This window comes from Crinia signifera, chromosome 4 (genome assembly GCF_055691185.1).
Source record: "Crinia signifera chromosome 4, ASM5569118v1, whole genome shotgun sequence".
In the NCBI taxonomy this organism is placed as follows: domain Eukaryota; kingdom Metazoa; phylum Chordata; class Amphibia; order Anura; family Myobatrachidae; genus Crinia; species Crinia signifera.
This window is the reverse complement of record NC_139220.1, coordinates 124,214,744-124,226,827: the sequence shown is the minus strand read 5'-3', so window position 1 is coordinate 124,226,827 and position 12,084 is coordinate 124,214,744. Positions and strand designations below refer to the sequence as shown.

The 12,084-nt window shown below is 46.8% G+C and overlaps 1 protein-coding gene across 1 annotated transcript; it reads right to left on the bottom strand.

Annotated features, from left to right (window-relative positions):
- Positions 1–2,087: 2,087 nt before the first annotated feature.
- LOC146072970 (uncharacterized) lies at positions 2,088–3,612 on the bottom strand. Its single transcript, XM_083180140.1, has 2 exons — positions 2,842–3,612; positions 2,088–2,509 (listed from the first exon to the last, which is right to left on the bottom strand). Exons 1-2 carry the CDS (start codon positions 3,476–3,478, stop codon positions 2,088–2,090), a joined length of 1,059 nt encoding a protein of 352 aa, XP_083036266.1. The 5' UTR covers positions 3,479–3,612.
- Positions 3,613–12,084: the final 8,472 nt, after the last annotated feature.

Here is a 12,084-nt window from a genome sequence, read left to right as displayed (position 1 = left end):
CCATTATGAGATGTGTACCTAATAAATTTTATTGATTTTAACTGTCTAGTGTGTTACTTCAGCGCCCCGTACTATTTTTGTTTTTTCTGTGGTATTTGGGGAGGTTGGCATTCCTCCAGTACGGTGGCTGCAGAAGATACACTGCCCAGTACACGCTACGCTAGCCCCGAGCTCCGAAGACATTTGTTGTTCCATTTTTCTAGAAGCTGAATCAGGTGCTTATCCAAGGGTCACATATAGAAAGACAATTTCATGAGTGTAGCTTTAGAAATACTGAGGTTTACACAAGTTGAGAATCCATGAGCAATCCCCTAGCACTGATGGTAAGATTCTATTCTTATAGATGAAATTCTATTAATACCCCTTTTCCACTTGCAGTCCCGGGTCAGACCCGGGAATGTGTACCCGGATGCTTCCCGGGACACTACCCGGGAATGTACCCTTTCACACTGCATTCAGACCTGGGATCGACCCGGGACAGCCCCATTCATACTGATCCCAGGAAATCACTGCAAATACCATATGAAATGGTCATTTTAACTAAAAAAAAAGTGATGACAAGGGTGTTTAAAATTATAATTTTTTTATTTGGTTTAGCACCTTTGGATTGTAGGTGCAATTTTTATTTGCCTTTCATTTTGCCTTTGTATAGACACAACAATAAAACAATAAAACAATAAAGAAACCCTCCTCCACCCGTACCACCCCCATCCCAACCGCCCCCGTCCCAATCCCCCCATACCAACCCCCCGTCCAAACCGCCCCCATCCCAACCTCCCTCGTCCCAACCCCCCCATCCCAAACAAGAATTGCTTGAAGTTTAGCATTTCAAGCTAACCGAATGCACAACCAGTTGTGCATTAACACTTTAGTCAGGCATGTCCGACGTTGGCCCTCCAGGTGTTTTGAGGCCGCACATCCCAGTATGCTTTGCGATAGTTTTTGCATTCTCTAATAGCAACACTGTGGCGGAGCATGCTGGGATGTGTGGTTTCGGAGCGTCTGGAGGGCCAACGTTGGACATGCCTGCTTTAAGTGCAAAACAATGAACTACAGGTACAGATGGAGCTGGCCTTATTATTGCTGGCGGAGCGCCAGGACCGTGTCCCTGGCGATCCGCCAGCAATCTGGCGCTCTGGCTGAATGAGACGCTCGTGCGTCTCCCACGCACGAGCGTCTCAATAGCCGGGCGGCGAGGCGGCGCGGCGGGTGCAGTCCTGCCCGTCTCCAGCTTCAGGGAGACGGGCAGGGCTGCGGGGGGCTGCGGGGGGGCGGTGTGGACCGGCGGGGACCCGGGGAAGCCGGCGGGGACCCGGGGAAAGGCACCGTCGGAACGGGACGCGCGTGCACCTCGTGCACGCGCGTCCCCTTCCGACATACAGATGGCGAGGGGCGGGGGATGGCGGGTGGCGAGTCCTCCGCCATCCCCAGCAACGACAAGCCCTGCGCTATCTGTACATAAACGCATGCCCTCCAACATGGCCCATTCCATTAGGTACAAAATGCTCTGTTTCTGGACTTTCCTGCCAGTGGCAGTTGCAGAGTTGGAGCTGCAGCACAATCCAATGTTCAAAAAGGGGAGCCACACCTAATGCCACTCAAAACATCACTGTCCTGGACTCACTGACAGTTGATGTGACCCCCCTCTTTGAATTGTGGACTATGCTGGAGTCCAACCTCTGTAACTGCCACTGGCAGGGAAGTCCAGGAGCAGAACATTTTGTACCTAATGGAGTGGGTCATGTTGGAGGGTATGTAAACACTGAGGTAAACTAGTGCCGAGGCACTTTAAGTGCAACACAAAATGTACTAGTAGTGCATAAACACTGAGGTTAACTAGTGCCGAGGCACTTTAAGTGCAACACAAATTGTACTAGTAGTGCATAAACACTGAGGTAAACTAGTGCCGAGGCACTTTAAGTGCAACACAAAATGTACTAGTAGTGCATAAAAAACGAGGTAAACTAGTGCCGAGGCACTTTAAGTGCAAAACAATGAACTACAGGTACATAAACACTGAGGTCAACTAGTGCCGAGGCACTTTAAGTGCAAAACAAACAAAAAAAATTAAGTATGTGCCTATAGCTTTAAGACAAATTGCGAAAAACTGAAAACTCTGAGGTTTGCTCATTTGCAGCATTGCTTGAACCAAAGTATGGTCCATGATTATATGTGGAATAACCCGGTTCAGGGTATTGTGAGCTGTGGTGTTGGTTAGGAGCTTTTGGATTATTGAACAAACGTTCCATGTTCGCCATGTTCATTTGCTGCATTTCCCTATGACGCTCAAGAGCCTCTCTATTCATGCGTTCCTGCATTGACAGGATTTTAGAAAGAAATGAGTCCTGCATTTCACGCTCGGCCTCTAAAAATTTGTCGATCCTTGCATTCTCCTGTGTGGACATAGCATTGTCCATTTCTCGGAGTTCTTCAACAAGGGCACTTGTCATGGCTCTAGCTGCTTGCCCCGCTTTGTTCATTTTCTTCGTTCTAGGTGGAACGTTGTAAACTGTAAAGATAAGATATAAATTGAAAATGACCATACATAAAAATAGCAGCTTTGGCAAACTATTTCACTGCGACATCACTGCAGGTTATACTTTGATAACTGTATATTATGTCACCCCCCCCCCCCCCCCCTTCCCACAGCCTACAAGTCCCATCATGCCTTGCCACAGTTTTGCTATTAGGCAATGCTTAAACTGTGCCAAGGCATACTGGGATATGTAGTTCCACAACTGCTGGAGGACCACTATGCTGTGCATAACCCTATGCTCCACCTCCACCCCACCCCCAACCTAACCCTATAGTGTGCTATGTGTCTTTAAAAAATAAACTTACTGTTTCTCTGCAAAGTTGGGGAGACGGCACTTTGTGGAAACCCACTGTCAGTGGTCGCAGCTTCCACGACCTCTTCAACGGTGACGGATATGCTGCCATCAGGGCTGGGCAGGTGGGTGGATGTTTCATGCTCACTACAATCAGGTGTGTCCTCAATTAGCAGGGGTGATGAGTGGCAGACTTCACTTGTCTGTGTATCTTCAGGGCCTTGGCTGCTTTCTGCAGCAATGTACTGTGAACTTGAAGACAGACTCACAGGATTGCAGAGAGCTGTGTGCCCGAAGACGGTTGCGCAGATGTCATAATATTCCCACTCGATGCGGCCAGCCCCACTCTTTTTACGGTTGTTGTCATGCACCTTCATGAACTTCTTTCTCAGGGTCTTCAGTTTATTGACAACTTGCTGTTGTGTCCGGATCATGCCTCTGGCTTCAAGCAGCTTTGATATGTTTTTATAAACCACGGCATCTTTGACTGTGCCAGTAATTTGGCGTTTTATCTCCTCCTCGCCCCTTATGCTCAGGAGCTCTCTCACTTCCTGGTCCGTCCAGTTTGCCATGATGCCCGTCTGCTCCGATATGCACATGTCCAGGGCTTCTCTTCCGCTTTCCAGTGCGATTACAGATGACATCAGCATTGTGAGCCCAAACAAAGCTCCAATCAGCAGCTTTTTTAAAGTCCCGTGTACCCGATCCCGGGTACGGGACCATTCACACTGGCCGCATCCCGTGTCGATTCCGGATCCTACCCAGGTCAGGACCTGGGTAGAGATCCCGGAATGCTGAACATGGGATATTCGCCCAAGACCCTTTCACACTGCACTAAATCCCGGGTTGATGCGCGTTCATGTGCAAAAACCCGGGATATTTTTGCAAGTGGAAAAGGGGTATAAGTGAGAATTATGGGTGAGATTGTGTTTTATAGCACTAGGGTAGAAAGGATGCATGCTGACCAACCAAATGCAGTTGGAACATACTGGTGCTGGGGAATGAAGCTTCTCAAGCTGTGTTCAATAGATCCAAAAGCTCATCATCCAGCTGTCTTCTCACATTAAGTGGCACTGACTTTAAACGAGCGATGGGGCACTGCATGACATATTAACATCATTACAATTCAACTGAAAATTAAATTGTGCAAATGCAAACAGACAACTTTCAACTCTAAAACTTACCCCCTTTGTTTGTGTGGGACATGCTTTGTAGGTAATAATTAGGGGCCTGATTCAGACCTTTTTGCTAGGCTGCATGTAATCGCTCCTATAAAGTGTTCCCTGCTACCACCTCCTTCCACTGCCTGGCCCTCCTGTCCAGAGCAAACGGTTCCGTTAGTGTGAAAGTCGCCAGAGCCATTCGCTCCTGGGGTTGGTGCATGCGCAGATCCCGAACATCGGGGAAGGGGCCGAATTCAGACCCATACCAATCGGTCTGAATAGGACCCTAAATTTTAATATATATTAATGTCACAGGTTAGAATATCATATTAATTTCACAGGTTATAATTAAGAGGTGCAGAACAATAAATATGATATATAGCCCTCCTTGGGCAGTGTTCTGATGATCAGGAATTCTACCTGGAGAAGCTTAATCTTTCTGTAAATTAAACAAGCAAGAACCTGAATGTGAAGTGGGATAGTGTCAATTGAAAAAGATGTGCTTGAGGCCTGAAGACAGAAAAAGACCAACAGTTAAAATAGTCTACTTTATGTGCTTAATTGTTTTCTATCTTCCCTTAATGCTGCTTCCCCCAGCAAAGTCACTGAGTTTATTTGGCTATTTTATTTTTCAAAACTTTCTGCATTAAGGATCCTATAGAATTTTTCTGCCTTAGAATGTTCTCCTGCCTTGTTTTGCCTCTTATTATTTTTTTTTCTTGAGATCTATATTTATTATACAGTTTAGATCTTTCCCATATTTTATTGTACACCTCTGGATGGTCAAATACTGTTGGAAGGAAAGGCCGCTGACATCAGCAGCGGCCTTCTTCTCCCCACAGCCTTTGCAGTGGTAAGTCTAGACTTACTCAGTGCTGCCTCCAGGGGGGAAATGATTCAATGGTGAGTGATCTTCCCCCATGTGCATGGTAGTGAATGCATTTGCAGCTGTGCACAGGGGCATGGCGGTTAGCTCGGCATCTACCTGCTTGCTGGATTTCGAATACTCGCAGCCCAGCGAGCAGGTCAGAATCAGGCCCTTATTATGGAATATAGGTAATGCACATTAATTTAGAGGCACCATGGGGGGGGGGGGGGGAGATTGGCAGCACATCCTGGTACAAACTGATTTTTCTTACTGGCTGCCTCTACAGCTGTTCAATGGAGGAGACACAGCTACACACATGCTGGCATAGGGGAGCGATTACTGTAAATGTGTGGGGGAGGGGAGCAGGCACAGCACTGTAAATGTGAGGGGGGTTGTCACAGCACTAACTGTGTGAGAGAGAAGCAGGTGGCACAGCACTGTAATTGTGGGAGAGAAGAAAGTGCGGGGTCACTGCTTGCTCTCTCTGGACAGCCAACAAAGCCAAGTAACCCCATGAAGGACACCACAGCAGTCCGCCACAGCCCAGAGAGACGGTAAGTGTTATCACTGATATTAATTGTAAGTTTTAATTTAAGTTTATTTAAATTTTTTCATGTGGTGGCCTACATGTGTGTTTGTGGTTTTCCTGTGGAGGTCTATGTGTGTGTGTGTGTGTGTGTGTGTGTGTGTGTGTGTGTGTGTTTGGGCTTTTATCTTGCAGTTGTCTATGGGCTTGATTTTGACCTGATCACTACAGTATGTGTAAAGTTGTTAATGAGTGCGAGTAGTTAGCTGCCGCCCAGACAGTAAGGAAACCTGCCCTGTGCAAATTTGTGAGAGAATTGCGAAAGTATCCCAGAACAAAATCCACACGCAAATCCATTTGTACTTTCTGAACCACTGAATGTTTTTTAAAGTCTGTGCAAATGTGAATGAGTCTGACCCTTCTACAAATCTGTGACTGAGATAGGCTGATCAAGGCCGGCGCTGACGTCACAGGCCCTCCAGTAAAATGCCTCTTCATGTCTGTGTTTTGACTGATGCTCCCAACAAGCAGTAGGTTTCCACCCCTAAAAGCAGGCTTCCTGTCAGTCAACTTCTGGCCACATATGCATTTCTGGGCTCATGCCTGTGCATGGTAGTCATGTGCAGTCATTTGATAATCGCTCAATTTGGGCGTCGCTTGCAATGTTCCCCCGATAAACATCCATTCGCAGCCTTGGGTGTGAACGCTCTGTGTAGGAAGCGGGCAAGCAGCTGACGTCTGCGGACGTCAGCTGGCCACCCACCCCCGCACCTGCTTCGCGGATGCATTTACATGGTAATGCCCAGCATTTTCATGGGAACGCCCATGAAATGCTGGGTGTTCCCATAGACAAACCCCTGCCTCTGCCCCACGCTCAAACTGCTAGGTGCGAGCAGGACAGCAAACATGCCTGCTCGCACCAAGCTTCTGCACATGCGCACAAATGCGCATGCGTGGACGTTAAACATTGACCCCCCGTGCGAACAAATCAGAATCACCCATTATGTGTAGATTGATTTCTTTCCTATTCCAATTTCCTATAGGGATCTTTGTGTGCATTTTCTTTCCTGTGGGGGCCTGTGTGTGCATTCGTGTTCTTTTTTACTGCTATGGCCTATGTGTGCATTGTTTTGTTTCTCCTGCGGGTGTTACATGCGTGCATTTCAGAAAGTATGATTCTCAGTATCACAGCGCACTCTGAACTGCTGCTAGGTAACTATCCAGGAGCCCCACTCCTAAAAACATATATTTAAAACCAAAAGTAGATAGTTTTACCAGCGCAGTTCCGATTGCCATATGGGATCCACAATATGTTTCAGGATCCTGGATGCTCAATAGGTGGGACCACACTGACCTTGGTTTTGGTCCCTATGTGCAAAACAAGGTACCTTTTTTGGCCAAGCTTAAATCTTCAATAACCAGACCACTATCAAGGGTGGAGGGGAAGATGCCACTGGTATAATAACTGACCTGGGAACTGGTACCTATATGCACATCATGGTATCTTTAGCTTCAATTTCCTAAAACCAATGACGCAATAGTAAGGATAGTACTGATCTGGGATTAGATCCCTATATTCCCAACAAGATTTATTTTTTACGTCCCGGATGACCTTTGATCTCCAAATCCAAACACAGGGATTTCCAAAAAAGGGTATTTATTAAAAATATAGTACAGAAAAGTTTTTTACAAAATTATGAAGGAATGAAGAACAGAGGCCCCAAAGTAGCCACAGTGTATCCCACTTATCCAGACCAATGGAGAGAGTCTGTATGGGTCCTATCTGCAGCTCACACCCAGCAAACCAACGCGTTTCAAATAAATCCTTCCTCAGGGTGTGATGATGATGGCTACTCGCCAGGCTTTTATACCTTAGCTATGATCATCGGGTAGGAACACTCCTCCCCCAGTCTTGGGTGGGCACCAAAACCCGGATAATTTATTTATTTATTAACAGTTTCTTATATAGCGCACACAGATTCCGCAGCGCTTTACAGAGTATAGTTGAGCATACACATCAGTCCCTGCCCCAGTGGAGCTTACAATCTATATTACCTACCACACATATACATGCACACAGACATTCTAGGGATTATTTTATTGGGAGCCAATTAGCCTACCAGTATACTTTTGGATTGTGGGAGGAAACCAGAGTACCTGGAGGAAACCTACGCAAGTACGGGGAGAATATACAAACTCCGCACAGTTAGGGTCATGGTGGGAATCGAACCCATGACCTCAGTTCTGTGAGGCAGTAATGCTAACCATTACACCATCCATACTGCCCCAAGCCATTATACATAATAGTAATCAATTTGCATTCATTAAATCTTGAAAACAGTCAGAGCAAACCGAAAAATATATTCACATACAAATACTTTAAAAAATACATCTAAAATTCATAAAAATACACATTAGTATTTGCGGGTCCGTTCATGGTTTTCATAATGTCCCCCATGTATAGCCGCATATCCGGTCCGGGTTTGGCGGTACTACACTCTCATTTCCGATACCGTCATATCTGCCGTTTCCAGAAGTCCAGTTCAATCACTTCCGGCTAATGGAACAAAAACACCGAAGTCCTTTTGGCCCGGTAGCCGCAATCAGCGGAATTTTTTAAGATTTTCACAAGTCAGCAATGTTATGCCGCCATTTTTGCATACAACGTCAATAAGGAATGGGGAAAAGGGGTATAAGTAATGATGTTACAGTGGATAACATAAAACTACTCTTAAAATAATTTTTACCCTTTAAAATATTTAGTAAAAAATATGGATGGAAGCGACACATTAATTAATAAAACATAGGTATAAAAGTAAAAAGCTAACTAGGCATGGATGATTGTTTTCATTATACTGTAGGAACCATTTAAGTTCAAATTCAGCGTTGAGTCCCTGTGGAACCAGGGTCCTCAACTCATACATGGTTTTTATCTCTATTTTGGCTAAAGATGCATCCCTATCATTTTGTCTCCATACATTGGGAGCTAGTTTTATACCACTGAAGAAAGAGCTATGTATAACATCACTATCATGAGTCCCTTCCCACATATTGTAACCCACATGTGAATTCTATCATATAGATGCAATACTTGGAGTTACAAGAAATAAAGTCTTTAATTACATATTGTTTACCCGTCTGATTTGATTAGTAATGTGTGATCTTATTGGTTTTGTTTTTACAGATTTCCTCAGCGATAGAAACCTGTGGATTGGATGGAGCCTTTTAGATTAGGGATGTTTATAGCACTGCAGACTATGTTGTCCTGTTCTTGCCTTTCTAATCACAAATTTAGCTTTGTCCTCTATCAAACCTTTTAATAGAGGATCTTTAGACAATATGCCCCAGTGTTTCTTGATGATGGTTTCAACCTGTTTATGCTGTGAGTTGTACTAGGTTATAAATGGTATATTGGTATTTAAAACTTCACCAGCTTTTTTATTCAGGGCCGGTGCAAGGCATCTAGGTGCCCTAGGCAAACCTGCAGGACACCCCCCCCCCCTTCCGGCACGGCTCCTTCCGCACGCTGTCTCTCCTTGCCTGGCTCCAGGCTCCAACTGCATGGCGCGTAGACGCTACCCCCACCAGGCTCTATAATTAATAAAGTAACGAAACTAGCGAGGGTGCAGGGGACTGCTTGCCCGTGTACCAGCTAGCCGCTGCGCTGACAGACAGTTCTGAATCCCCAGTTATCAGGCCTGCCTGCTACAGCGGGAAACTTTGTCACCCCTGTCAGTCAGTCAACTGCCTGTCAGCGTTACTTAATCCCCTGCCCGCCTCCCCACCCTGGACGGTCTGGACTGGACACCGACACACACGAGCGGGCGGCAGAGCAATGTACTGACTCCGGCGGGTGGAGGAGCGCCCGCCAGCCCAGCTACTTAGTGAAACACACTCACTATGTAGCTGGGCGGTCGGGCGGCGGCGGCGGCTCCTCCACCCGCCAAAGTCAGTACATTGCTCTGCCGCCCGCATCATCATGTGTGTCGATGTCCGGTCCAGACCATCCAGGGTGGGGAGGCGGGCAGGGGATCAACGCTGACAGGCAGTTGACTGACTGACAGGGGCTATGAAGTTTCCCGCTGTAGCAGGCAGGCCTGATAACTGGGGATTCGGAACTGTCTGTCAGCGCAGCAGCTGGCTAGTATGCGGGCGGGCTCTGGCGGGGTTACTCACAAATAGCTGCTTGCTTGTTTCCTCTGCAGGCATGGCAGCTTCTCTGGGCATAGCTTCCTGCTGGCTGCTGCTTCTCCCCGGCTGCAGCTCACTACCGCCCCCTAGTGGCCGGCGCCCTAGGCAAATGCCTAACCTTGCCTAGTGGTGGCGCCGGCCCTGTTTTTATTACCTAAAAGCATCATATCCCTATCCCTATTCTTACATAGCTCTTTAGTGGTCTCTATCATCCTTTTATCATAACCTTTTATTGTTAATTTATCTTTAAGGAGGTTTGCCTGTTCCTCATACCAATTTATATCCGTACAATTACGCCTAACACAATGAAATTGTCTGTTAGGGATACTTTTCAACCAGTTTTGATGATGGTTACTGGAGGCCTCAATGAATGAATTACAGTAGTTTTTTTTTTATATAGTTCATGGTTTTTAATTCATCATCCTCCACATAAATCGTGCGGTCAAGAAAACTTTCATGTTCACGACTTATATCAAAGGTTTGTACTATGTTTAAAGTGTTGACATTAAGATAATCACAAAACTGTTTAAGTTGTAACATGTATACATGCACTGAGGTGTGCCTATTTTATCAGTCCCGGGCCCCACAATTTCTGACGGCAGCCCTGCATTCATTAGTCATAAATTTTGCATTCTCATTGACTTTTTTTTTTATTTCTCAATTGTTTCCAAAACTACAACTAAGTAAATGAGAGAATGTAAAACGTGACAAATGAATTACCCATTTCTATAATATTTGTTAGATACTTGAGTAACATTTGTTTTTTTAGCAGGCAGAATGTATTTAAGAATTCCGTTTATGGGATCAGAAACATTCATACATTGCCATTTGTGCTGTAATTTCCTATCTAAAGATGACTAAAGTCCTCAGGGCAAAAACAGTACATACATTATTAATAAAACAGTATTTTATCTGGCGGACGTAACCTAAGCAGCTGTTATCATTGCTGTATAGTAAATACTTTCTCAGTAAGCATGTATAATCATGGTGATAAAGCAGCTGGTAATAAAGACAAAAGTCCTCAGGTTTTGTACATCAAGGCCAACGCTACTTACTATGTTTTACTGTGCAGTATATAAAAGGAAAAGGAAAAGCAACACTATATTGACAACAAAACCAAGCCTAAGGGTCTGATTCCGATTTGCTTTATTTTTACACTATAATTTACATTTCAGTTTGAACAGTGGCATAGCTACTGTAAGGCAGACCCTACTGCCGCTTGGGGGAGCAAGCACCAGCGGGGTCTGTGTGGGCACTGGCACCCGCCCCTTCCATCGCGGCTCCCCACTTCTTCACTCTCCGACTCCCACCCGACGGCAACTTCAAGCCGACTGTGCCCCCAACCCAGCAACTTCAAGCACAACACCTGTCTGGTCGCCCTGTCCCCTCGCACCGGAACATGTGATGGGCTACTCCGCACACTGCAGCCTTGCGTCCTGGCTGCTGGCACCCGGCTCTGGCAGTCTTGTTAAGGTGAGGAGCTGAGGGCTGCTGGCGGGGGGTCTCCCCTCACTGCTGTCCACTATCCCAGCGCGTGAGGCATGGCGCTGGGGATGGAAATTCCTGCTTCTCTTTTTCACCACTGTCTCTCTCTCTCTGCTAGACCCCCCCCCGTCTCTCACACTCCTCTCTCTCTGTGCCTGACACCCCTCTCTTTTGCCCCTCTTTCTTTGCCCGCTACCCCTCTCTCTCTCTCTGCCTGACCCCACCCCCTTTGTGCCGACCCCCCTTCCTCTGTGTCAGACCCCCTCTCGCTCAGGCCTCTCTCCCTCTGCCTGACACTCCTCTCTCTCGCTCTTCTCTCTCTCTGTCTGACCACCTTCTCTCTCTCTGTGATTGATCATATCTCTCTCTCCCTCTGCCCAACCCCCTCTCTCACCCCTCTCTCTCTCTGCATGACCCGGTGACCACCCACCCTTTCTATCTGCATGACATCCCTCTCTTTCTCTTTCTTTCTGGGCCTGACCCCCCTCTCTCTGTGCATATCCCCACTCTCACCCCTCTCTCTGCCTCATCCCCCCTCTTATCCCTCTCTCTCTCTGTGCCTGACCCTCTTTGTCACTCACCCCTCTCTGGATGATCCCTCTCTCTGTCTGCCTGAACCCCCCATCTCTCTCTCTCTCTCTGTGCCTGACCCATCTCTCTGTGCATAGCCGCACTCTCTCACCCCTCTCTCTCTCTGCCTGACCCTCCCCCTCATCCCTCTTTCTCTCGGTGCCTGACCCTCTTTCTCGCTCACCCCTCTCTGGATGATCCCTCTCTCTCTGTGCTTGACCCCTTTTCTCGCTTACCCGTCTCTGGATGATCCCCTTATCTCTCTCTCCCAACATCACCATCTCACTCCTCTCTCTCCCTCTCTCTCTCTCTGCCCAACCCCCATCCCTGTCACCCCCTCTTTTTATTTGTCCCTGGCCTCCCTCTCTGTCATTTTCCTCTCTATCGCTGACATTGTCTCTCTCTCACCCCCTTTACCTCTATATCCTGGGCACCCTATTTCTCTCACAACCT